Here is a 26694-nt window from a genome sequence, read left to right as displayed (position 1 = left end):
GGAGGCCCCCTTTCGGAGAGGAGAACCCCTGGGGAAAGCAGGGAAGGAGGAGGGTCCAGGGGGAACCGGAGCAAAGGGTCATGGCCCATAAGGAAGGGGGGGGAAGGCCTATAGGGGAGGGGGATAGGCCAGAGCAGTTGGGGGGGAGGGGCCCAGGAAAGGGGAGGGCCCTTGTGGGGCAAGGGAAGGGTGGAGAGGCCAGGGGAGCCATGGGGGGGCCGGAAAGGGGGGGTCCTTGGGGGAGGCGGGAAGGGGGAGGCCAGGGGAGCCATGGGGGGGCCGGAAAGGGGGGGTCCTTGGGGGAGGCCAGGGGAGCCATGGGGGGGCCGGAAAGGGGGGTCCTAGGGGGAGGGGGAGGGGGAGAGGCCAGGGGAGCCATGGGGGGGCCGGAAAGGGGGGTCCTTGGGGGAGGGGGAGGCGGGAAGGGGGAGGCCAGGGGAGCCATGGGGGGGCCGGAAAGGGGGGTCCTAGGGGGAGGGGGAGAGGCCAGGGGAGCCATGGGGGGGCCGGAAAGGGGGGTCCTAGGGGGAGGGGGAGAGGCCAGGGGAGCCATGGGGGGGCCGGAAAGGGGGGTCCTAGGGGGAGGGGGAGAGGCCAGGGGAGCCATGGGGGGGGGGGCGTTCCTGGGAATCCCGCTCGGGCTCGCAGCTGTGGCCCGCAGAGCGAGACTTCGCCCCGCTGTGACGCGCGTCCGGCTCGGCCAATGGCGCGCTCGGGGCCGGGCCGGCGGCGGTGACGTGGCGCCGCGGCTCGGCCAATGGCGAGCGGAGCCAGGCGGAGTGTCGGAATGCGGCGGCCCCGGGCCCAGGTGCGGGCTCTGGAGCCGGATCGGGGCGGAGGCTCGGGCAGCGCCCGCGGGGTCTGCGGCTGCTGGGGCAGGGGGCCCGTGGGGTGAGGAGGGCTGGGGCCGGGGGCCGTGTGAGGCTGGGGGCTATGCGGGGGCAGGGTTGAGGAGGGTTTGTGCTGGGGGGCAGTGTGGGGGGCTTGGGGCGGGGACCCGTATGGGGGCAGGGAGCTATGGGGTGAGGAGGGCTTGGGGCGGGGACAGGGACAGGGACCCGTGTGGGGGCAGGGAGCTATGGGGTGAGGAGGGCTTGGGGCGGGGACAGGGACCCGTGTGGGGGCAGGGAGCTATGGGGTGAGGAGGGCTTGGGGCGGGGACAGGGACCCGTGTGGGGGCAGGGAGCTATGGGGTGAGGAGGGCTTGGGGCGGGGACAGGGACCCGTGTGGGGGCAGGGAGCTATGGGGTGAGGAGGGCTTGGGGCGGGGACAGGGACAGGGACCCGTGTGGGGGCAGGGAGCTATGGGGTGAGGAGGGCTTGGGGCGGGGACAGGGACCCGTGTGGGGGCAGGGAGCTATGGGGTGAGGAGGGCTTGGGGCGGGGACAGGGACCCGTGTGGGGGCAGGGAGCTATGGGGTGAGGAGGGCTTGGGGCGGGGACAGGGACAGGGACCCGTGTGGGGGCAGGGAGCTATGGGGTGAGGAGGGCTTGGGGCGGGGACAGGGACCCGTGTGGGGGCAGGGAGCTATGGGGTGAGGAGGGCTTGGGGCGGGGACAGGGACCCGTGTGGGGGCAGGGAGCTATGGGGTGAGGAGGGCTTGGGGCGGGGACAGGGACCCGTATGGGGGCAGGGAGCTATGGGGTGAGGAGGGCTTGGGGGCAATGGGAGGTTCGGGAGCTATCTGGGGCTGGGATAAGGATGGGAGGCTATATGGGTTGGGGAGCTGGGTGAGGGTAAGATGGGGGACTGTGGGGTGAGGAGGGTTTGGGCTGGGGGGGCTATGTAGGGTGAGGAGAGAGAGCACTCGGTGGTGGGGTGGAGAGCCAGGAGGGAGGCTGTGGGGAGCCGGTGGAGCTGTATGTGGGTGGGCTGGGGATGGGGTAGGGCAGCGGGGGGCAGGCTGGGATCTGTGGGGGTTGGGGATAAGGTGTGGAGCCATGCGTTGCTGGCAGTAGGAAGTGGGGTATGAGGGCTGGGGGGGTTGAGGGAGTTAGGGGTGGGGGTACCTGTGTTAGGTCGGGAGAAGGTGGGAGAGTTAGGTGTGGGGCCCTGGGCAGGTGATAGGTGCTAGAAATGGGGGTGCTGCTGCTCCCCCTGGCTTGAAGCGGTTGCCATCCTATCTCTTGCTTTATGTCTGCACAGCACCCAGCACAATGCGGCTCTGCTTGTAGTTTTGAGGGGCTACTGTCATACCGCTGCTAGTAATCTGCCATATCTTCCCACAAGCAGTGCGGGGGCGCTGAATCATAACCCTGGAGAGCAGACTGTGGGCACCAGCTTTGCCTTGGCTGGGTGCGAATGAACTAGAAATAGATGCAACGTAACAGCCGGGCTCGTGCCTCTGGTGTATCCATTAGCCTGCCAGTTTAGAGCAGGTGCTGCTGTGTCATTCAGGGCTTCTATTGCTCATCCCATAGCCCTGGAATGGCTGTGGCTGACTAGGACATTACAATCTCTCCTTTTTCCTTTGTCTGTGTCCAGAGTTGAACTGAGTGGTCTGGTGCATGTAAAGCAGAGGAATCTTTGGCTCTCTGAAAGGTGAGACAGGCTCCTTTTGGTCTGTCAGCCATGTCCACCTTCAGGCAGGAGAACGTGGAGGACCATTATGAAATGGGAGAAGAACTTGGCAGGTGAGCGTGCTAACGGGGGTGGTGGGGTGGGGTTGCTGTGCTGTGGCCATGAAACGGAGAGCCTGATCGCTTATTGTCATGAACTTAAAACAACATTTCTTTTGCTACCTGAGTCAGATTCCACTTCTGGTCACCACACCCTGTCTCCTCACGTTCCCACCCTGCGTGTTCAGTCACGTGCGGGGTTCCCTCCCTCATTTGCGGTCTTAAAGTGTTAGGCAAGGCTGCTTTGTCTAACATTCTCCAGAGAAAGCGCTATTGGGTAAGGGATCCTTTATCTTCCCCCAGGGGCGGGCCGAGTGAGGCTCATTGAAAACTGGAGCAGGTTGGGAATTGTTGAACATCTAAGGAGGGGAGAGGGGCATGATAGAGGTCTATAAAATCATGACAGGTATGGAGAAAGTGAATAAGGAAAAGTTATGTACTTGTTCCTATAACATAACTAGGGGGTCACCAAATGAAATGAATAGGTAGCAAGTTTTAAAACAAACCAAAGGAAGTGCACAGTCAACCTGTGGAACTCTTTGCCAGGGGGTGTTGTGAAGACGAAGACTTAAACAGGGTTCAAAAAAGAGCTAGATAAATTCACGGAGGTTAGGTCCATCAATACTTATTAGCTAGGATGGAAATGGGTGATAGGAGAGGAATCACTTGACGATTCCCTGTTCTGTTCACTCCCTCTGGGGCATCTGGCATTGGCCACTGTTGGAGACAGGACACTGGGCGAGATGGACCTTTGGGCTGACCCAGTGTGGGATTGGTCCTGCCTAGGGCAGGGGGCTGGACTTGATGACCTTCTAAGGTCTCTTTCAGCTCTATGGTTCTATGTTCTTACGTTCTTATCTTTCTCCCCTAATTTTGTATGGGACTGGGCCAGTTTCAATTCTACTGTTGATGGGAAAGTTTCTCAGGTCAGCAGAGTGCCAGCCAGCCCGATAGGCCGTCTCAATCTCTTCTGCAGGAGCTGTTCCACTGTGCCTAGTTTTTTTGCATTCACTGAGTTGATGAGCGAGAGCCTGCAGTGACAGGCCTACAGGCGTTTGTATTCCTAATTCACTCCTTTTTAGTGGAGATGTGACTTTCCCATGAGCTCCCATCATGCCCCTGTTTGGCTGGGTCTGCCCTGCCTCCACGAGATGACTGTGGCTTCCTTAGCATTCTTCGTCAGTGTCTCATTCGCTCGGCCTGTTTGGGGCACATTTCTGGCGTGAGTCATCTCTGCCTTTCGACAGACGCTAGGCTGTCTTTAGAACACAGGAAGAGGGGGTGGCCATGTTGCAGGCAAACAGAATGTCCTCCCTTCGGATGCAAGAGCGGTGTGTATTTTGGCTGTGCGCCAGGCTGGCGTGAAAGAGAAGCTCTCCCCAAGTTTTTGGTGTTGATAATTGAGAGACTATTTATTGCAGCAGCGCAAAGGTCCTGTGTGACGGAGGCCTTTGCTCCAGGTGCTGTCCAGACCCATAGGAAGACCTGGTCCCTGTTCCAAAGAGCTTATGGTCTAACACAGTGATAGTCGGACTAAGACTCATGAGCCAGAAGTGGTTCTTTAGCAAGTCCCCTGTGGTTCTTTGCAGCACATGATATTAAAACACTGCGAGATTTATTAACCAGTAAGTTATTAACCAATCCGGGTGCTTTTACTATGTTATTAACCAATTGTAGTTGATAAAATATTAATACTTCATCAGTCATTTTGCTCAGAGAATCTACTATAAATGAGAGAGTGAGTCTGTCTGTTCAAGACCTCCTAAATGAAAAAAGAAAAGAAAAATAATGGAGATGCCTATCTCCTAGAACTGGAAGGGACTTTGAAAGGTCATCTAGTCCAGTCCCCTGCCTTCACAGCAGGACCAAGTACCACCCCTGACAAATTTTTGCCCCAAATGGCCTCTGCAAGGATTGAACTCACAATCCTGGGTTTAGTAGGCCAATGCTTAAACCACTGAGCTATCCCTCCCCAAATGGTAAGAGCTAGGACCACCGAAGTTGACAGAGCTTCCTCTTATCTTATCTTAAAGCAAATGAAGGGCTGGTTTGCGCCAGGGAGATGGGATGTTCCTGGAATGGGATTGTTTCTCAGAAAACCATACAGAAAAGAAACCGAATCACCAAGCAGGTGAAAGGAGCTGGCTGAGGGCGCTTTCCCCTCACCCCCCAATCCGCGTGTGCTCGAGCCTCCTACCCCCAGAGGCCCTTCAGCCGAATTCTCTTTTCAAGTCTAGCAGCAGCAGATGGGCCCAGCATAGTTCTGCCTTTCTGGATGGCAGGCAAAGGGGTTTTTTTTGGTGGGGTTCCTCTAGTCCCCGGGAGCCCAAATGTGGCAGAGTCCCCACCCCCTGGGTAAAGGACTTTTGTGTCCCCAACCCCTCCAGCGGACCAAAGAGCATAATGGATTCCTCTTGCTCCCCCCTGGACAGGCAGCTTGGAAGGTTGCTGGCTACTGTGGTCATAAAGAGAAATGAGAGGGGAGGGGGAAAGAACACAAGATTTTTTTATTTTTTTTTAAAGGGAGGCAAAGGCGCAGCGCCTGGGACTGTGTGCAAGCCAGGAATCAGCTGATTCCTGGCTCACGCCGGGTCCCCTGCTATGCCTTTGCCTTTTTTACCGCCTGGAGATGGTGTTGGGGAGGGAACCAGCTTTTAATCACTAGCTCCTGCTCCCCTCCCCCCTTGCTGCCTCTATCAGAACGAGGCAGCACGAGAGAGGGGGGGGAGAGGGACTAGTTGAATCACTACTTGACTACCCATGCTTATTGGGTAGTCGACTAGTTGCTTGCATACTGGGGTTAGACAAACATGCTCATAAGGGAAAGAGCATCTTAAAAGGAGTGTGGCCAGTGGTTCCCTGGACTAGGGATCACTAGGGCTCTGGCTGCATCGCTCCGGAGGCCTGTAACTCTTTCTCCGTCCCAGCAGAGCGAGCTAAGGACCAGGTGGCCTTATTTCCGCCTTTCCTAGCAGAGGTGGGGTTGTGCACCGCTCCACTTTTCACAGCCCTTCTTCCTCGCCCGTGCCAGGCTCTTTAATCCACCCAGGCCGCGGGACTTCGCCTGGGGGAGCTAGGCGTCTGTTGGGCTAGGGACGCCTTCAGCATTTGTTCAGCTCTGATGGTTTCCTCTCCAAGCAGGAGCCTTATATGGAAAGTTCAGGCCTGGCAGCCGCCAGCCAATGAAATGAGCCTTGATGTCATTGCTTAAAAATGTAAATAGCCCATTGGTAGCAGCTGCCTGATGGAGAGAAGTGTGGGGAGGAGTGTGTGGGGGGGGGGGGGGGAGTGTATTTTGATTCTTCCATGAAGGGAAGAAATGCACCTAAATCTAGGAAAGGGGCCCCCTACATAGATGCTGCAACTAGGGGTGTGGGAATGCAGCACCCCCAGACTTGAAGTGCTTTCCATTACGTACAGATCTTACAGTTTGGTTCAGTGGCTCTCAGCCCTATTAACACATGGCCGGGATCCTGGAACAATAACTTCCAGAGGCAGTATTGTCCAGTGGGTAGATCAAGGTATTGGGGCTCAGGACACCCTTGGGTCTGTGGGTTTTGGTTTTTTTTAAACTCTGCTGGTGACGCTATGTGTCAATAACTTAACCTCTCGGAGCCTCGCTTTTCCTGCTCGCCCAATGGTGGTGACACAGAATGTATCACGGGCGGGAGCGTGTGTTTCCGATGTAGTATTTGCGAAGTGCTTGCAAATCTGAAGAGGTCTGTCAGCGCTAGGCATTACAGCCCCGGGGCTCTGGTTCATTTGCACAGGGACACGCCTCCCCAGCAAGCTGGCCTCGTGGGGCGCTCTGCAACGGAGGCTGGCACGCTCGAGCCGTTGGGTTAAGAACATAAGAATGGCTAGACTGGGTCAGACCAAAGGTCCATCTAGCCCAGTGTCCTGTCTGCTGACAGCAGCCAATGCCAGGTGCCCTAGAGGGAGGGAACAGAACAGGGAATTCTCACACGATTCCTCTCCCGTTATCCATTTCCAGACAAACAGAGGCTAGGGCCACCATTCCTACCCATCCTGGCTAATAGCCATTGGTGGACCTAACCTCCATGAATCTATCTAGCTCTTTTTGGAACCCTGTTAAAGTCCTAGCCTTCACCACATCCTTTGGCAAGGAGTTCCACAGGTTGACTGTGCGCTGCGTGAAGAAAAACTTCCTTTTGTTTGTTTTTAAACCTGTTGCCTATTCATTTCATTTGGTGACCCCATAGTTGTTACATTGTGGGAATAAGTAAATAACTTTTCCTTATTCAGTTTTTCCACACCAGTCATGATTTTAAAGCCCTCCGTCATATCCCCCCCCTTAGTCTCTTTTCTAAGCTAAAAAGTCCAAATCTTTTAAATCTCTCTTCATATGGGACCTGCTCCAAACCCCTCATCGTTTTTGCTGCCCTTTTCTGAACCTTCATTGCTTTGAAGGCCAGAAGGGACCACTGTGGTTGCCATGCGTGGGGCACTCTGCATGGAGCCTCGTGACGTGCAGTGTTGCATCAGCAGGATATTGCACCAATGTTGACGCATCATCGTCACGCTCCTGCCGTGCTGTGCTTCCTGCGGCCCGGGCGGCTGACGACATTTCGGGGAAGAGCCGGGATGCGTATGAATCAGAATAGCTACCGCAGTGGGGTAATGGGGGTAAAGTCAGCCAGGGGCGTCCAGTGTTGCGCTCTAGGATGTTCGTTGAACTCCAGCTGCGGCTTGGAGGGGCGTTCGCTCCTTCGCCCTGCCTGCACTGTGGCACGTCGCGGTGGTGTATTCCTGCGCCTGCCTCTGACGCTCCACCTATTGACAACCCCCGGGCGCTGGATCTCACTGGGCGTGGCAGCGCGTCGGTCGGTTCGGCCACCATGGGCGCTTGAAGAAAGGGGCGTTTCAGAGCCCCCGCTCCCTGAGTTGCTCAAGTGGTGCATGGAGGAGGCAGAGGCTCAGGGCTTGGCCAGCTGCCTGGCTCTGTAAGGAGCGGCACCCTTCTCAGAAGGGAACTGTGTAAATGGGAGGCCTCTTTAGAGATGAGCAGACGGTAGCTGCCATACTGTGGTCGCTCCAGGTGGGGGTCAGTGCTCACACTGAGAGGGGCCGTCTTACTAACTGAGGTGTCCCCCTCCCCTCCGCAGTGGCCAGTTCGCCATCGTGCGGAAGTGCCGGGAGAAGTCCAGCGGCCTCGAGTACGCGGCCAAGTTCATCAAGAAGCGGCGCCTGTCGTCCAGCCGGCGGGGCGTGAGCCGGGAGGAGATCCAGAGGGAGGTGGACATCCTGCGGGAGATCCAGCACCCCAACATCATCACGCTTCACGACATCTTCGAAAACAAGACTGACGTGGTGCTGATCCTGGAGCTGGTCTCAGGCGGCGAGCTCTTTGACTTCCTGGCCGAGAAGGAGTCCCTGACGGAGGAGGAAGCGACCCAGTTCCTCAAGCAGATTCTGGACGGGGTCCACTATTTGCATTCCAAGCGCATAGCGCACTTTGACCTGAAGGTGAGTCTTGGCCTAGGGTGCCCGGGGCCCTGCAATGCCAGATGCAGCAACTCACAGCGTGGATGGACCCGTTGCCGGCAAGGCCGGGTCCCTCTTGTGCTGTGATCTCGTTAGATCTTTCCAGCTAAATGAGATCAAACCCGCTCTATGCCGGGAGGGAGATCATAGAATCCCAGGGCTGGAAGAGACCTCAGGAGTCATCAAGTCCAGCCCCCTGCCCAAAGCAGGACTTTGTCAAGCCGGGCCTTAAAAAGCTCTAGGGATGGAGATTCCACCCCCTCCCTAGGGAACCCAGCCCAGCGCTTCCCCACCCTCCTAGGGAAATAGTTTTTCCTAATATCCAACCTAGATCTCCCCCAGTGTAACTTGAAACCGTTGCTCCTCGTTCTGTCATCTGTCCCCACTGAGAACAGCCTCTCTCCGTCCTCTTTGGAACCTCCCTTCAGGAAGTTGAAGGCTTCAAATCCCCCCTCACTCTTCTCTTCTGTAGACTAAGCCCAAATCCCTCAGCCTCTCCTCATAGGTCATGCGCTCCAGCCCCCTAATCATTTTGGCTGCCCTCCGCTGGACCCTCTCCAATGCGTCCACATCCTTTCTATAGAGGGGGGCCCAGAACCGGATGCAGTACTCTGGATGTGGCCTCACCAGAGCTGAATAAAGGGGAATAATCACTTCTCTAGATCAGCTGGCAATGCTCCTCCTAATTCACCCTAATATGCCATTAGCCTTCTCGGCTATAAGGGCATCCTGTTGACTCCTCTCCAGCTGCTCATCCACTGGAATCCCCAGGGACTTTTCTGCTGAACTGCTGCTTAGCCAGTCGGTCCCCAGCCTGTAACAATTCTTCCTTTTTCTTGGGTGCCGCGGGGGAGGGGAAATGAAGTGTGGTCTTCCAGGCGAGAGGTGAAAGGTCCCGAGTGATTGGTCTGCCTCTGTTTCCCAGGGCTCCTGAGCCCAGCACCTGGGCTGAATTGGGCTTTTGCTTGCTATGGTGCCAGGCTGTTGGCCCCCGAGGAGCCACTCTGGGTGTTTTCTGGTCTGTCGGTGAATGAGAATCCCGCTGGCTGATCTGGAGTCGAGCTTCCACCTGTAAACACAGGTGCAAAGAGCTGACCCCCAGCTGGGGCAGTCTGTGCTTCAGGGGAAGCTGGGAGAGGCACCACCCGCCACCCCGGAGCAGAATACACCCCCGTGCTCGTGTAAAGTGACGGCGTCGTTTGAGTCGGGCGTCTCAGCCGCAGCGTCGTGGGGGGCTGTTTAAAATAACCACGTAGAAACGGTCCCACCGTAGCCGTGCGGATTCCTGTGCCGCTCAGTCGACGCAGGGGTTTTACCTCTCTCGGCTGCGGCAGAGCAAGCCGACGTCCATGCCACTTCACGAGGCAGCATCGGAGCGGCTTCGGCCGGGCTCCAACCACATCTGATGTGGCAGGAGGGAGCCCGAGGCAGAGGCTGTAGGGCCGGCTGCCTGCAAAGCCGGGCTTTGAGCTAGGGATGTAATAGTGTACTTGATTAACAGATAAGCAAAAGCGTAGAGGTTAATGCTATAGACCACGCACCTTTCCCTCTCCCTGCCATTACTGTTTTTTAGCAGGCTGGCCTGCAGCCTGGCCCAGTCCTGACTTGTGCTGAGTCCGGGACCTACCCCTGCTGCAGCTCTGCATTTAAAGTGTATTAAGAGCCAGGCAGGCAGATAGCCCAGCTCAGTTCTGGCTTGCACTGGGTCCGGGAGCTCAGACGTCTCCCCCACCCCCAGGCAGGGACTGCTGCTACTCCGTGCTGCTGCCTCTTTCTCAGAAGCAGCCACACAGGCTGACAGGCAGTTGGTCGGTGAGGGGATCATAGAATCATAGAGCTGGAAGAGACCTTAGAAGGTCATCAAGTCCAGCCCCCTGCCCAAGGCAGGACCAATCCCAACTAAATCAGCCCAGCCAGGGCTTTGTCAAGCCGAGACTTAAACACCTCTAGGGATGGAGATTCCACCCTCTCCCTAGGGAACCCATCCCAGTGCTTCACCCCCCGCCTAGGGAAATAGTTTCTCCTAATATCCAACCTGGACCTCTCCCACTGCAACTTGAGCCCATTGCTCCTTGTTCTGCCACCGTCACCACTGAGAACAGCCTCTCTCCATCCTCTTTGGAACCTCCCTTCAGGTAGTCGAAGGCTGCTATCAAATCCCCCCTCACTCTTCTCTTCTGCAGACTAAACAGACCTAACTCCCTCAGCCTCTCCTCATAGGTCATGTACTCCAGCCCCCTCATCATTTTGGTTGCCCTCCCCTGGACCCTCTCCAATGCAGCCACATCCTTCCTGTAATTGGGGGCCCAGAACTGGACACAATACTCTTATATTTTTAAACTGGCTCCCCTCGCAGACCAGCTCCCACCTGGCACCCCACGCTGCTGTCTCTGGTACCGTGACTGCCGCCTCCGCCCCCAGGGGCTATAGACTAGTCGACTAACCGATAACATTTCATGAGGTTACTCGACTGATCAATGAACCGATATGTAACATCCCTACTTTGAGCGATAAACGTAGTGAAGATGACCGAGGCCTTCTCTGTGCTACACAGGGCCGCTGACGGGGCTGGAAAGGGGCAGCTGGCCTGGGGCCCAGTGATGTAAAGGCCCCAGGGCTCCTGGCCGCTGCCACAGTGGCGGCGCATACCAGGTGATATTGAAGGGCTGGCTGGGGGTGGCCAACCCCAGCTCTGCCCCTTCGAGGGGCCCAGAGCCACCCCCCACTTTGCCCAGGGCCCTCACCTTCGCCCTCTCAGTTGGCAGCGTTCGCCCTCACCAGGAGCATGAGGAATCATTTAAAAATGGGTGGGGGGAAGGGATAGAGAACAAGACAGAGAACATCTTATTGCCTCTACACATCCATGGGACGCCCACATCTCGAATACTGCGTGCAGATTGGTCGCCTCCTCTCCAAAAAGATACATTGACATTGGAAAAGGTTCAGAAAGGGGCAACAAAAATGTGGAGGGGTTTGGAACGGGTCCCATATGAAAAGAGATTAACTAGCCTGGGAGTTTTCATCTCCGAAAAGAGGAGACTCAGAGAGGATATGACGGAGGTCTATAAAATCGTGACAGGTGTGGAGAAAGTGAATAAGGAAAAGTTAAGTTACTTGTTCCCGTAACATAAGAACTAGGGGTCACCAAATAAAATAAACAAGTAGCAGGTTTAAAGCAAACAAAAGGAAGTTTTTCTTCACACAGCGCACAGTCAACCTGTGGAACTCCTTGCCGGAGGATGTTGTGAAGATTAAGACTTTAACGGAACTGAAAAAAGAGTTAGATAGTTTCACGGTGGCTAGGTCCATCAATGGCTGTTAGCCAGAGGGAGCAGGGATGCTGTCCCTGACCTGTTTGTCAGAGGCTGGGAATGGATGACAGGAGAGGGATCACTTGATGATTGCCTGTTCTGTTCACTTCCTCTGGGGCTTGCGGCATTGGTCGCTGTTGCAGACAGGACACTGGGCTAGATGGACCTTTGGTCTAACCCAGTGTGGATGTTCTTATGAGCACTTCCACTGACTTATTTGCATGGCTGCCGGAGCCTTCCACCCTGTGGCCGACAGCCTGAGTTCTCGGCCGAGCCGCACCCCCTGTGCAGCGCTCTTGGCCGGAAACCCCAGCTCTCCAGCTGTAGAGCAGACCAAGTCCGAGAGGGGGAGGGCGGCTAGGGAATCGCAGGGTGTGTCTTGCCAGCCTGGTGCTGCGCTCGGAGGCACGGGGCTTTCAGCGAGGGTGTTGCTGGAAGCCTCCATGAACACGCCTCACCCCATCAGCTGCGCTTGCTTCTCCCCAGCCTGAGAACATCATGCTGCTGGACAAGAACGTGCCGAGCCCCCGCATCAAACTCATCGACTTTGGCATTGCTCACAAAATCGAAGCCGGGAACGAGTTCAAAAACATCTTTGGGACCCCAGAGTTTGTAGGTAAGAGGGGGACGGGGCGAGGGTGGTGCTTGGGTGGGGGGTTTTGCAGTGAGGGAAAACCAGGCTGGGCATTGGCTGGTGTGGTCCCCATGGAGGGGCAGGATGCTCTTCGGTAGGGAACTGGAGTGTAGAAGCCGGTGCCTGAGAAGAGCGCTGGGGCCCTACTTCCCTCGTTCCCCGCCTCGCCGCCAAAGAACCTACGACGACGTTGCCGCTGCGACTTGCGGGAACACCGGCAGACGCTGCCGTGCTGGGGGGGTCCCTGGAGTTCGCTGGCTCTGCCTGCCAGGAGCTGCCTCCGATCCTGCAGGCTGAACCCGTGTAGGGAGCTGCCGTGGGCTCCACCAGCTATGTGTCCGAGACAGCCCTGGGACCAAGAAAGCTGCTGGTGCAGCCCTGATCAGGGCAATATTTGGTACCTTTTCTCTTGGGCATGTCCAGTATCACCACAGCTCACGGGGCGAGGGCTTGAGTCCTTGCCCAAGGTGAAAGAAGCTGCTTGCAGTGGATTCTTCCTGCCCCATAACATCGTGTCTTTCTCCTTCTCCTTCTAAAGCCCCAGAAATAGTGAACTACGAGCCCTTGGGACTGGAGGCTGACATGTGGTGAGTAGACTGGGCTCTCCAACGGAAACACGGGCCCATCGTAGAACAGCTCTTGGCATGGGGCGGGGCTTTGGCCCAGTTCTTAGCGGGCAGGTGCTTGCATCCCCTCTCTGGTAGCCACCTGCCGGCGGATTCCTTCGATAGACCGAGAATGAAATGCGCCTGGAGACTGAGCTGCCATTTTTTGCTGGAAGGGAGTCCCCCTAAGCCAGAAGTGAGGTGTGCTGCGTGGGCAGTGTGAAGGAAGCAGGCCGCATGCTGCTCGGGCCGTACGCTGCCCATGTGCTGGCTTGCGGCGCTAATGTGCGTGTGGCGTGTTCTTGTAGATGAACAGGTTGCTACTGTCTGCCGGGCTGTCGGCTGACACTGGCCATCAGTCCGGGAGGAGGGAATTCTGCATCCGGGAGGCTGTTTGTGTCCCGAATCCCGGCAGTGTTGTGGCAGGCGCCTGCTGACCCCACTGCTGTCTGCTGCATGTCCCCATCTCATTCCCTCCCTTTGTCTTTTTGTCCTGCTCCGGTGCCTGTTTGTTGTCCCAGGTAATCACTCGATTCCTGGTTCTGTGATTCCTCCCTCGCTGAAGAGAGCAGGCCTTTCATTCCTGGTGGACCGCACCCATCTCTCTGGCTTGGACTGGCTGGTCTTGATGCCGCTAAATCGAGCATTTGGGGGGAGGGTCGGGTTTGTAGGCCTGGATTCAGGTTAGGCCTGTCATTGCTTGATGCCTCAGTGGGGCTCGGGTGACATGTGCATCCCGGAAGGTTCTAATGAAATAACCCAGCCCCGGATTCCCTGTTGTGGGCGAAGGTCTGTGCTGAGGGAACGGTGGAATCTTGGGGACAGCTGGCGGCAGGGTGGACCGGTCTGTCAGTATCACGTGCCCACTGGTAGAAAAACTAAAAGACTTAAGCCGGGGGTGAAGAAAGACTTGACTAAACATTGATCTTACATCCTCTCGCTCTTTCCTAGGAGCATCGGGGTCATCACATACATCCTGTGAGTATTATTCTCTCTCTATATGAATATGCAGGAGACAGTGTTGGATTCAGGACTCGAGGGTCCTATTCCCAGCTCTGGCACTGGGTCGCTGCCTTTCTCCCTCGGTGACTCTGGCCTCGGCAGCTGGAACCATGTTAGTTCCTCGGGGCGGGGTTGAGTGAGGCCTGCCGAATTGGTGTTTGGGAGCGAGCGGCAAGATTTGGCGGCGGCGTCTGATGGGACCTGTCTTCTCTCGCCCCACAGTCTCAGCGGCGCCTCTCCCTTCCTGGGCGAAACGAAGCAGGAGACGCTGACGAACATCTCCGCCGTGAACTACGACTTTGACGAGGAGTATTTCAGCAATACCAGCGAGCTGGCCAAGGACTTCATCCGGCGCCTGCTCGTCAAAGATCCCAAGTACGAGACCAGTCGGTTGAAACTCCCGGTGTGTTGTTGGCCATCAGTCAGCCAGAAAGGCTGTTTTCTCATGCCTGTAACCTCTCACTGCTGCTTATCTGCCATCCGAAGGCTCCAGTCTCTCTCTCAGTAGCCTCAAAGCAAAAGCAACTGCTCCTCCCCCAAGCCGCTCCAGGTGTGCGGGTTCCAAGGGAGCCGCTGGGCTGGTTATGGTGTCTCCCTGACTCGAGTAGCCGTTGCGGTAGCTCTGAAAGCCAGTTCCCCTCTTGTGGAATCCTGCACGGAGCAGAGCAGCTGGTTGGCGTTGGGTGGTGGTTAGGCCTGCAGGGCAGGAAGGGGGAATCGTGACGCGGTGCGGGAAGAAGGCAGCGGGCGGGAGGCTGGCGCTGGTTGGGATTCAAGCAGGGACTGCGAATAACTGGCCCATCTCTCTTGGCTGCGAATTTCGCCGGAAGCCTAGTGACCCGAGTGCCGAAAGCTCGGTCCAGCGGCTGTAGCCTAACGAACGGGCCTAATGTCATTGCAGGAAGCGGATGACGATTGCCCAGAGCCTGGAGCACCCCTGGATTAAGGTAAAAATACAGGGTTGGTCTGGCTTCCGTGTCCCAAAAGTATCAAACGGCGCAACGCCCCTGGACAGGCACCGCATGCCCTCGGCCCCCCCGGAGTCAGCCGCTCAGCTTGGTGTCTGAAAATTGCTCTGTCAACAGCATGTGGCCTTGCCCATAAGACAAGAGGCGTTTGCTTCTCGTTTCCCCCAGCGGCACGGAGAGATCATAGAATCCTAGGGCTGAAAGAGACCTCAGGAGTCATCGAGTGCAACCGCCTGCTCAAAGCAGGACCAACCCCAAACCAGCCAGGGCTTGGTCAAGCCAGGCCTTAAAAACCTCTAGGGATGGAGAATCCATCCCCTCCCTAGGGAACCCCTCCCAGTGCTTCCCCACCCTCCTAGGGAAATCGTTTTTTCCTAATATCCAATCTAGACCTCCCCCACTGCAACTTGAGCCCATTGCTCCTTGTTCTGCCATCTGTCCCCACTGAGAACAGCCTCTCTCCATCCTCTTTGGAACCTCCCTTCAGGAAGTTGAAGGCTTCAAATCCCCCCTCACTCTTTTCTTCTGTAGACTAAACAAGTCCAAATCCCTCAGCCTCTCCTCATAGGTCATGTGCTCCCGCCTCCTCCTCATTTTGGTTGCCCTCCGCTGGACTTTCTCCAGTGTAGCTGATGTAGCTGACTTGGTCTAGAAGAAGCTGATTCCTGCCTAAGTTTGAAGCATGGGTAGGGGAAAAACAATGGTGTGGAATTCTCTACCGGCAGTGGCGTGGGGGACCGGTGGCCACTTCTCCATGCGTATTTGTATGCCCCATGGTGGTAGTGGAACTTCAGCATGTGTGAGCTGGCCGTGAACCATGCACGGCGTATACACTGTGGCTACGTCTACACTGGCATGATTTTCCGGGAATGCTTTTAACAGAAAAGTTTTTCGTTAAAAGCATTTGCGGAAGAGAGCGTCTAGATTGGCACGGACGCTTTTCCACAAAAGCACTTTTTGCGGGAAAGCGTCCGTGCCAATCTAGACGCGCTTTTCCGCAAAAAAGCCCCGATTGCCATTTTTGCCATCGGGGCTTTTTTGCGGAAAACAAATCCGAGCTGTCTACACTGGTCCTTTTGCGCAAAAGGACTTTTGCCCGAATGGGAGCAGCATAGTATTTCTGCAAAAACACTGACAATCTTACATGAGAACGTCAGTGCTTTTGCGGAAATTCAAGCGGTCAGTGTAGACAGCTGGCAAGTTTTTCCGGAAAAGCGGCTGATTTTCTGGAAAAACTGGCCCGTCTAGACACAGCCTGTGAATGCAACTGCAGGGCTTGCTGTCGGGCTGTTCCAAGGCACAGCCTGGAGTGGGAGGGGAAAGGGATTGGCCCTGGAAGGTACCCGAGCACTGAATGTTCCCGTCTCCTCCTTGCAGGTGATCAAGCGGAGGAACGTCCGCAATGAAGACAATGGCAAGAAGCCGGAGAGACGGCGTCTCAAGACCACTCGGCTCAAGGAGTACACCATCAAGTCCCACTCCAGCATGCCTCCCAACAACACCTACATCAACTTCGAGCGCTTCTCCAAGGTGCTGGAGGAGGTGGCTGCGGCAGAGGAGAGCCTCCGGGAGATGGAGCGGAACAAGAAGTCCTTCCGGGAGGACATCGATGCCTTGCGCTCCATCTACGAAGAGAAGGAATCGTGGTACAAGGAGGAGAATGAGAGCATCAGCCAGGACCTGCGCCAGATCCGTCAGGAGCTGCAGAAGACAGAGGCCCTGAAAAAGCAGACCCAGGAGGAGACCAAGAGCACGTTGCTGGTGGCCAATGGGCTCAAACGGCGCTACCGGAAGCTGGAGAACCGCTACGAAACTCTGGCCAAGCAGGTGGCCTCAGAAATGAAGTTCGTGCAAGAGCTGGTACGGTCGTTGGAGCTGGAGAAGCTGCAGGGCGGAGAAGGGGACTGTAGCCTTCGCTAGCTTTATCCTCTTGAGTTGATCGCCAAGGTGGGATGGGGCCAGTGAGCTGGACAGAGTGGTGGGGAGATACCTTTGTCACGGCCTGCCCACTTGGGCGTCATCTGTTCACCAGGAGCCCAAGGGACTCTGTCTTCATGGCTTAAAATGGGAGTAGATTGCAGCAGCATTTAATATGTAGGAATGGCAGCCTGGGCACTACAACTCCCATCATGCAAAGCTTCTGATGGGAGCTGTTGTTGTCTGCTGAGCCCACTGCATGCTGGGACTTGTAGTCTCCCTCAAGTTGCCCCGCCATACGAAAGCTGAAGGCTTCAGTATTTATGGGTCAATCTCTGGCCAGCTGCCTGGTTTGGCAGTGGCTACTTTTCATCACTTGCAAGAGGGTCCAGTCTTTGTCCAAGGACCTGGGCTCTTCCTGACTCTGAAAGTTAGAATGGTCCACAAGTGAGTTCCTTAGTGTTCCTTTCTCCTCCTCCTCTGACCACCAGAGGCTGAGACGTGTCTTCTCACTCCCTGCAGCCATGGCTGTGACTGTCCGGACCTGGACTTCTAGAGCATCCCAGCAGTGGGAGCTGCTCCTGCAAATTCATTAGCTTCATGCCTAGCTGGGGGGAGAGACCAGCTGGTGTTCCCAGGTACACTAGCTGCACAGGGGGCTTGGAATGCCGGGGCCCTTGATCAATGTGTTGTCCAGACGTTGGCTCCTGACATGTTTGGCGAGCCAAGCCCTTTGGGAAAGGAGTTTCTAACCGGCCACTCTGGAACCTGGTTCTCCTGCTCTCCCGAGCTGGGCACCTCCTCTTCCCCACTATCCTTCGCCGGCGTGTGCGGTGGCTGCCTGTCGGTGCGCTCGCCGGTAGAGTCTCTTCCCGATCTGCAGGCTCCTCTAGACCTGTTGCCTCAAGCGCTCGGCACTGTGGCCTCTGGAGCTGCCTTTGTCGCTCAGCGCCCGCGTCGGTCACTCGGCATGCGCTGTGTTTGCAGGAGTGGGGGGAGGGCTTTTTTGCTTTGTAAGCTCTTCAGGCCACCTGCTGCTGGCAATGCATTTTCTTTCCATTCTGGGGAAGAGCTTTGGCTGAGAATTGGTCACCCTGCGATAATCTGAACCGTTGAGATTAGCGCTGCCTCCCGTCGCGCAGTTACTAGCTGTAACCCGTGGGTCTGGGGGGTGCGGGCTTGCTTCGGTGCTTCTGGGCACCATTCCCAGCAGCACAGAGCAGGGGGGCCGGGGGGGGGGGGGGGAGGGGGGGGGGGGGGGAGAGAAACTCTGGAAGGTCTCTTTAATACCAGGCCCACCTCGCCATGATCCTTGCTCTTTTCCCAAAGTTGACTTTGTACCTCCCTGAATCCTGGCTGCAAAAAAGGCTGGCTGGGCCTTCCAGAGCCAGTGCTGGGTTGTGGAATTGGAAACCCATTGGAGCACTGAGTCCTTTCTCCCTAATGAGGGCAGAGTTTGGCCTTCTGCTGCTACGCTCTCCCCCCGAGAGCCTGCATGTCAAGCACCTCGGTTGGTCGGAGCCAGGCGAGCCCTGGATCCAGGAGGACAAATTCCCGAGTTTGCTGCTGCTCAGCCGGCCGAGTATCTTGCACTGCAGCAGCTGCCGGGAACGCGGCTGCCTGTGTCAAGTCCCCACGCCTGGTATCTGCATCTCCTGCCTGGGATGGTCCTCCCAGAACCATCCCCCTCTCTGCAGGAAGCGTCTTCAGTGCCCGAAGCAGCTGGATGCCTCCCAGCGTCAGCCTCTGGCTTCTCTTCTCCCTCCTCTTGGAACTTGGTGCTGCTTGGCCCCGAGCCCTCTTGGGAGTTAGTGCAGCCTCTTTCCTTGTGTCCTCTTGGCCCAATAGGAATCCCAGCGTCACGGGAGCCAGAGCTGGGAGCGAGCCACGAGCAGGCAGCTGGAGTCGGCAGATGCAATGCAGGTTCTTCATTGCGGCCTCTTCCCACCGGCAGAACAGGCTGTCTGACATTGGGCCCAGTGCCTCAGACCAGAGTCGCTGGCCTGGACCATTCGGGTCTCCCCTGACTCCTGCTTCTTGTTCTGTGTTCCCGCCTGCGGCGTGTCACTGCCCAAACCTCCGCTCTCCTGCCCGAGTGGCTGATTCAGTGTTTGGCCCTCTAGGGCCTAATCCCGTTGCACGTTTCTCCCCAGCCTGCTTCTTACAGAAGCCGCTTGTCAGTGCTTGGCCCTTTTCTCGCCTAGCCCCCGCTCTAGTGTTGGGTGCTGACAGGGCCTTTGCAGTTTCTTGACCTCTGTTTCCCATCTCCCTGCACGTGGCCAGTTTGTTCCTCCTGCTTGAAGGGCCGCCAGTCTCTGCTGCTTTGATTTGTCACTTCCCGGTAATTATTCCCCTCACGCCTTCCCAGGGACCTGGGAGCACTTTGCAGAGACCAATTAAAGCCTGTGGGCAGAATCTGGGTACGATTTTAGAGGCGAACTGAATTGCACAGTCAAGTCACTGACGCGTGGGAACAGAACCCAGGAATCCCGACTTCTGTCCGCATCTCTCCTCACTAACCAGACCTCCTGCCCTTGAGTGCAACCACGTTTCTACCTCCGCAGTCCACGCCAGTTTAGGGCTGTTCTGTGGCTTCTTACCCAGCCAGCTTTAACTTAGTATGTTGTCGTCGGTGAAATGTTTGCTGTCTTGATGCTTGTACTGACAACTTCTTTGAGTCTATAGTGTGCCTTTAATTTCAGTTTCCCAGACTTTGACCCAAAGACCTACCACTGGTCTTCAACTCCAGTTCCAATCCATTTCCTTTCTTGGCTTCCTTCCCCTGTCCTAGCTGCGAGTTTGCTCTGTCCAGCCGCCCAACGCAAGGCCACATCTGCATAGAGACTGGTGAGGGAAGAAACCTTCTCTCAAACTGGAAAATCAGGCTGCAGACGTGGCGTGTGCAGCTTGTTTGGGTTTCTAGTCTGTGGGCTCTGGCGTGGGGCGGGGAAGAATGTGAAGTATGTCCTGGATTTTCTTGCCTTTTGTGCTAACGGCGTCATCGATCCCGCCGGGGAGGAAGCAGCGAGGAATTTCTTGCCTGCCTGGCTTTTCGCTGTGGCTGCATGAGCTCTAAAGCTGGTGGCTGTGTTGCTCGAGAATCCCTTTTCAGCTGCTCTCTAAAATCCCCCCCGCCCCACGTCTGTGCTTAAAGGGTGAGACCATCTATGACCAAAGACTTTGAATCTCACAGGGGCCCGATTCTTGATGTTGGCAGATACATTCCAGTCCTGTGGATGTCACTGGGAATACGGGGTCGCTTGGCACGTCCCAGGATCGGGCTCGACTTCTGCAGAGGGTGTAACTTAAACTCTCTGCCCTCGTGTCGCTTGTTGTCCAGCTATGTAACCCGAGAGGGAGCAGGACTCTGGTGAGGGCTGTCTCCTGGGTATGGCTGGCTATCACAGCAGCTATGCCTAGAGATCTCTCCAACATTCTCTTTACCCAGCCGAAAGGTTTGGCCTTCACACTGCAAAACGAAAGAGCAAGAAAATGCCTAGCAGAGAACACAGTGGCTGTCGCTACCCGGGCAGCAGCAGTGTGTATGGTGCACATAGGCTATTCTGCTTGTGTTCCCCTTTTCTGTGCCATAGCTGCAGAGGTCACGGCTGTGAGTCGAAAGGCAGCCCAGTGCTGGAAAAGCGTGCAGCAGTGAGGGCTGTCATGTGCCTCTTGAACTCGGAGCTGTATTGTCCACCTCTGAGATTTAAAAAAAAAAAGTGTGTTTGTGCCAATCCAAGTCAAAAGCCCCACTGCATGTCATGTAACCCAGCCCCTAACTTCCAGCTTGAAGTGGGCGCCTTTCTGGGGGCACCTTTGAAGCGAGCTCGTTCTAGTGCTGCGGAAGTGTTTGTGGATGAGGAGGGCCAGGTCTGAACCTGGGCATGTTCCTCTCTCGGCCTGGTGAGATGCGCAGCGCATCAGAGGACCCTGATACGCTGGGACCGGATCTGCACCAGTCGCATTTTCTTGGCGTTTTCCTTGCCTGTGCCGTGTGATCTGCAAGTGTCCTTTCCATGTCGACTGTTGGTTCTCAGGGGCTGTCGCAGGGAACCTAGCAGCCGCTCCTGTATCTTCCTGGTGTTGGAATAACCTTTCCCCTGAAGCTGGAGAAAGCAGGTGGCGGTGCGGGTGGGATGGAGGGAGGCGAGTGTGAACTACCATATCAGAGGCAGGGTTTGCCCACCGTCTGCTCTCAAGCTGCTTGGGTGAATTGGGAGCCCTCTGAACACACTGCCCTGTGTGTATTACACTGCAGCAGCCTCTGCTGCCCCTTGAGCAAGGATCGGCTTCTCAGGCCTTCCCAGGAAAGTCCTTAGCCCGGCCCTGATGCTGCGCACAGGTGGCAGCGTGATGAAGGGCTTGAGGAGGGTGACGGGTGGGCTCGAGGAATCCTGGCGCTTGTCATTAGCGTGACAGTGGCGCTGCTAGAAACCGTTCTGCGGGACCAGGTCGTCATTCTGCCTCGGGTTCTCCAGGGGAAAAGCTGGGAAGGAAATGGTGGTGCCGTTGCTGGGGGCGCGGAGTTCATGGGTTTGCCTCGGGGGGGGGGGGAGGGAGAGGAGAGAGAGAGGAGAGAGAGAGAGAGAGAGAGTGTGTGTGTGTGTGTGTGTGTGTGTGTGTGTGTACTTCTCAGCAACCGGGTCCTGGGGGGAAAAGACGAGAGGAGGTGGCTGCCCCCTGCAGAGGACCTAGGATGGTGGTGGGGTGGGGGGTGCTCCGGCTGTCTTGGTGAGCGAGGAAGGTGCCTGCATGGGGGAGCGAGAGCCTCCCTGGCCCCCCGGGGCTCTGGGCTGCCTTGTCGCTGAGCGTTTAAGTCCCTTCATTGATGGTGGGAAGTGGAGCTCGGGGGCCTGCTAGCAGCCTGGGCCCTGGCTACATCCCTGACGCTTGTGCTGAAGGGGAACCGAGCTGGGCAGCCTGCAGTTGCTGTGTGGCTACTTTCCTGGGCCAGATGGTGGTGGGTGTGCCGGGGGGGGGGCCCGGCTAGAGCAATGCAGTTGGCCGGCAGTACCACTGGTGTCTCTGGCGTGGGTGGAAAGGAGGGCTGGAGTACAGCTCAGCCGCAACCACGAGCAGCCAATCCCCATTCAGCTTTGCTCGAAAGGAGCCGGGGGTTGACCAATCACTGACTCTCGCTGTCATCCGTGTTCACACCGTGCCCACTAGGCTCCTGGCTCCTGTTCTGTGCCAAGTCCTCCTGCCTGTAGCAGGGAGGTGTATTAACCTTGCTCGAGGCCTGTTTTTATCAGTGACACTGTGCTCTGAGCTGCGCCAGGGCCAACAGGTCGCCCCAGCCTGTCTTTATTTGAAAAGAATAAAGATTTCTGTATCAGCTGGCTGCGGTGTTGCCTTTTGTTGGGACGCGGGGGGTCAGGAACCTCTCTCTAGAGGCGGGAGCAAAGTAGCCTCAGCAGGGAAAGCTTATTAAACTGCTTCTTGCCTCCAGCCAGCTTGGTGATGGTAGAGCACCAGGGAGGGGTGTAAATAACTATTTGAATGGGTAACTAGTTAAATGATGAAAATTCCACTGGTTAATGCTGGAGCACTGATGCAGAGCCCCTGGGGTTCTGCCAGGGTTGCAGTTCAACTGCCCCTGTGGAGCAGGGATCCTACCCTGTGGGCTGGCCCAGTATGGGTGGTCCTGGCAGGCGGGCGGGCTGTCTGCTGGGTTTTGGCCAAGTCTGGTTCACCGGTTACCAGGTGAGCGTGCCAGTAAGCCTAATACTTACCAGGTAACCAGTTAACCTTTTACCTACGTATCGCTATTACAGTGCCCTACGTGGCGTCCACTTCCTCGCATCCATGGGATTGCAAACCCCTCTTCCCCCAATGTGCCCCATAGCGGCCAGGCGCTGTTCTGTGGGGGAACACAGGCCTTTCTTCTCCCGGGCTGGGAGGCTGGTCCCCCTCTCTGTGCCCTCTCTTCACACCGTTTTGAACCCCTCTGCCTCCGCCAGCTGAGCCTCAGCCAGATTTCTGCAGGCGGGAGCGCTCAGCCCTTCAGAACTTTGCAGGTTGAAATTAAAGTTGTCGGTGTCTGGCCCCTGCCCCACGGGGCTGATCTAATGAGAAACAAACCTACTGCAGCTCTGCGAGAGGAACTCCCTAAGCCCGCCTGATCTTGTCTCTACAGCCACTGCCCCCCAGGCTAACCTTTGTACTTACCTGGGTGTGAGAGTGAACCTCCCCCCTGCCCACGACACCCTCATACCCTTTCTGCACAGGGTCTGCATCCTGCCTGGGCTTGCCAAAGGAGACAGCCTGGGTGCTGCCCAAGCCCCCCCGTGGGGAAAAAGAGAGCGAGGGATTCACTTGTTCCATGCTCCTCTGCCCATGCTGGTCTCCAGAGCAGCAGGGCCTGGTGAGGATTAGGGGAGCATGAGAGGGGGGGGCTGAGCCTAGGCTGGACTTCCATAAGAAGTGGTGCACACGCTCTGCAATGCGGGACAGGCCGGCTTCCACTAGAGGTCACTGGTCTCCCTTTTTAAAGACCAGGCCTGGCCTTTGAGGCTCCAGTTCTTGGTCTTTGCTGGAGACCGGGTGGCCCTGATGCTGGGGTGTCTGCAGGGCTTTGGCCTCGCCTGCTGCTAGTGGGCGGGGTGGGGGGGAGGCCTGCGTCCTGGGGTCCTTCCCTACACACTGCAGCAGCATGAGCTGGAATGTGGGGGTCAATGGGGGAGGGGGGAATATCCTGCTGGGATAAGGGACCAGCTGAGACTCATTCCAACTGGTGGGAGAGATGGAAAAACCTCCCTGTTGCCTCTCTCAGCGCCTCCCACCGCTTCCCGCTTCCCCGGCCATCCCCTCCAGCTACTGCACTCGGAGCAGAGGGGGCCCTGCCCTGCCCTGCCTCTGGGTGGGGCTGCCTACATGGGGCTGCTGGGTGGATTCTTCTGGGGGAGAGTTTGCTTTGCTGCCTGCTCCCTCCAGGGCGGCTGCTGGGGCCGTCCACAGCCTCCAGGAACGCAGCTCACGCAGCCACAAAGAGACCTTCCCTCCTCCTGCTCCTAGGGTCTAAACACCCAGGCCTGAGTCAGCCCCCAGCCGCTGCCATGGAAACACCCCCTGACGGCGGTCGAAGGCCTTTCTTGCGCTGCTGGGGGGCTGGCAGGGTGGAGTGGGGAGTGGGGTGGTGACTGTTCATGACTTGTGCTCTGGTCAGAGCTTTTGATGAACCATCCTGGGGTGTGATCGGTTGGGGCTGGGGAGTTCAAAGTCTTGAGCCCTCTGGTTTGGGCACGTAGATACCCAGGGGCTATCTAGCATGTTGGCGGCGGGGGGCGGGTTCCCTTGCCTGCAGAACCCCAGGCTGAAAGTGGGGCTGAGTCTCAGCCAGAGTCTGTGTGTCATGGCCTGTCAGGTTTAACTGTTGGCTGGCTACTGAGCCTGCCTGGGCAGCGAGGGGCTGGCCAAGGGCAAAGAGCTGTCAGTCCAGCTGAGCGCTGCTAGTCACAGGGCCGGGGGAAGGCACGCTCCCGCTCTAACAAGCTGAGCCGGGGACTGGCTGGGGACACGGGCTATGTCCACACTGGCAGGTTCTTGCGCCAGAACGACTGTTCTTCCGCAGAGCGTCCACACAGCCCGCCCGCTTTGGCGCAAGATGATTTACAGCAAAGCGTGGGAAGAGAGGGCTTCTTGCGCAAGAGCGACGCTCTTTTCTAACACGCGTGATCTCTCTTGTGCAAGAGGGCAGTGTGGCTGCGTGGCAGCGGTTTCTTGTGCAAGAAACCCCTATGGCTAAAATGGCCGTCAGAGCTTTCTTGTGCAAGACAGCATCCACGCTGCCATGGAGGCTCCTGCATAAAAGCACATGGCGATGTGGACGTGTTCTTGCGCAAGAACTTGCCAGTGTAGGCAAAGTCAGAAGGTCCAGGGTCTGTTCCTTGAGCTTCGAGAGAGACTGGGTGAAGGGGGAAGGTGATAAGAAACTTTCAAAATGGAGGCAGGAGCCTGAATCTCATTGTGCTCCAGCCAGCCTCAGGCCCCTCAGAAAAGGGGTTTGAGGTAAAACTTCTACAAGTGATTAGTAATTTGCAGGGGGATGTCTCAGGGGGCTGATTTTCTGCTGCCACCTGCCAATCAGGGCCACTTATGGTGTTGTGGGTGAGAAAATACCAGGCAATTTGGAAAATAATTTAGGCTCCTACATCGGATGCTTTGGCAGCTCTACCCCTCAGCCTGTGTGTGCCTCTGTTTTCCTTTTCTATGCACCTCACTTCTATGCATAGAGAGTACACTTATTAAGTTTGCAGATGATACCAAGCTGGGAGGGTTTGCGACTGCTTTGGAGGATAGAGTCATACTTCAAAATGATCTGGACAAATTGGAGAAATGGCCTGAGGTAAACAGGATGAAGTTTAATAAAGACAAAAGTGCTCCACTTAGGAAGGAACAATCAGTTTCACACATTCAGAATGGGAAGTGACTTTCTAGGAAGGAGTACGGCAGAACGGGATCTAGGGGTGATAGTGGACCACAAGTGGCTAAATATGAGTCAACAATGTGATGCTGTTGCAAAAAAAGCAAACGTGATTCTAGGATGCATTAACAGGTGTGTGGTGAGCAAGACACGAGAAGTCATTCTTCCGCTCTATTCTGTGCTGATTAGGCCTCAGTTGGAGTATTGTGTCCAGTTCTGGGCACCACATTTCAAGAAAGGTGGAGAAATTGGAGAAGGTCCAGAGAAGAGTAACAAGAATGATGAAAGGTCTAGAGAACATGACCTATCAAGGAAGACTGAAAGAATTGGGCTTGTTTAGTTTGGAACAGAGAAGACTGAGGGGAACATGATAGTGATTTTCAGGTATCTAAAAGGGTGTCACAAGGAGGAGGGAGAAAACTTGTTCTTCCTGGCCTCTGAGACTAGAACAAAAAGCAAGGGGCTTAAACTGCAGCAAGGGAGGTTTAGGTTGGACATTAGGAAAAAGTTCCTAACTGTCAGGGTGGTCAAACACTGGAATAAATTACCCAGGGAGGTTGTGGAATCTCCATCTCTGGAGATATTTAAGAGTAGGTTAGATAAATGTCTGTCAGGGATGGTTTACACAGTACTGGGTCTTGCCATGAGGGCAGGGGACTGGACTCAATGACCTCTTGAGGTCCCTTCCAGTCCTAGTATTCTATGATTCACCACCTTGTAGGGGCGCCCTAAGGATAAGTATATCCCGGACTGTGAGGCACTCAGCAATCCAACTGGCAGAGGCCATATGCCCGCAATGCTGGGCTGGACACACCGGCTTCCTCCATGAATTATTCCTACTTCCTATCCAGCACTTTTGTCTGTCAATCTCAATGTGCTGCACAAAGTAGGGCTGTATCATTATCCCCTTTGACAGTGGGGGAAACTGAGGCACAAGATGGGGCAGTGACTTGCCCCAAGTACCGCAGCAGGCCAGCGGGGGAAAGAGGAGTGTCTCAAGTGGCCATCCCCTTCTCAGCTCTGATTTTAAGGCCCTTGGAAGTGGGGAGTGTTGGGGTTGGTGGCAGAGGCGCAACTAGCTGTCCTGGGGGGGGGGGGGCATGCAAGATGTGACTTTGGGCCCCCTCCTCTCACAGCTCGCCTCTTAGCTAGTGTTAATTATTTCCCCCCCCTCTTCTCAGTATATTAGAGGGATTAAATAAGTTTGCATAGTTTTAATTGTGCCTAGTATTTCATTTCAAGACAGGGTGAAAGTAACTGAAGTTTCTTACAGGTACTGTTGTATCACGTTGGGGGGTGTGATAGACAGTGCCTGTGGGGTAGGTGGAGAGTAGGGAGGCTCAGGACAGAGAGTCAGAGCAGGGGGCTCAGGGCAGGGAGGTTGGGGGTGGGGGAGGTCAGGGCAGGAGGCTGAGGGGTTTAAGGGTGAGTGCGGAGGAAAGGGGTAGGGCACCATTCTGGGAGGGGTGGGGGCTGCAGCTGCACATACCGAGTCGCTGCTGCTCTTCCCCTTCCCCTGAGGGCCAGGGAGTGAAGGGAAACGCACAGCCTGTGTAAAGTCTCCTCTGCCCTGGCCTGGGCCGTCGGGAGCGAGAGGAAGGTGCACACGCGGCGCGCTTCCCCCCCGGCTCCCTGCTAGTCCAGGGACGGGAAGAGCAGCAGAGTTTTGGGGCCCTGCCTGCCCCCAGCTGCACTCCTGGCTGGTGGGGCT

At 56.4% G+C, this 26694-nt stretch overlaps 1 protein-coding gene across 2 annotated transcripts; it reads left to right on the top strand.

The window, feature by feature from the left end:
- Nucleotides 1-654: 654 nt before the first annotated feature.
- On the top strand, nt 655-17808 carry DAPK3 (death associated protein kinase 3). 2 transcript variants are annotated; one of them, XM_075903006.1, is made up of 9 exons: nt 655-808; nt 2486-2634; nt 7746-8106; nt 11922-12051; nt 12608-12656; nt 13626-13652; nt 13899-14051; nt 14578-14623; nt 16022-17808. In XM_075903006.1, exons 2-9 carry the CDS (start codon nt 2573-2575, stop codon nt 16562-16564), a joined length of 1371 nt encoding a protein of 456 aa, XP_075759121.1. In that variant the 5' UTR covers nt 655-808; nt 2486-2572; the 3' UTR covers nt 16565-17808. The 2 variants fall into 2 exon arrangements, with proteins under 2 accessions (XP_075759121.1, XP_075759120.1); XM_075903005.1 differs by having other exon boundaries at nt 740-891.
- The last annotated feature ends 8886 nt before the right edge of the window (nt 17809-26694 follow it).

Source organism: Pelodiscus sinensis, chromosome 19 (assembly GCF_049634645.1).
Source record: "Pelodiscus sinensis isolate JC-2024 chromosome 19, ASM4963464v1, whole genome shotgun sequence".
NCBI lineage: Eukaryota > Metazoa > Chordata > Testudines > Trionychidae > Pelodiscus > Pelodiscus sinensis.
This window is presented reverse-complemented; position numbering and strand designations above follow the sequence as displayed.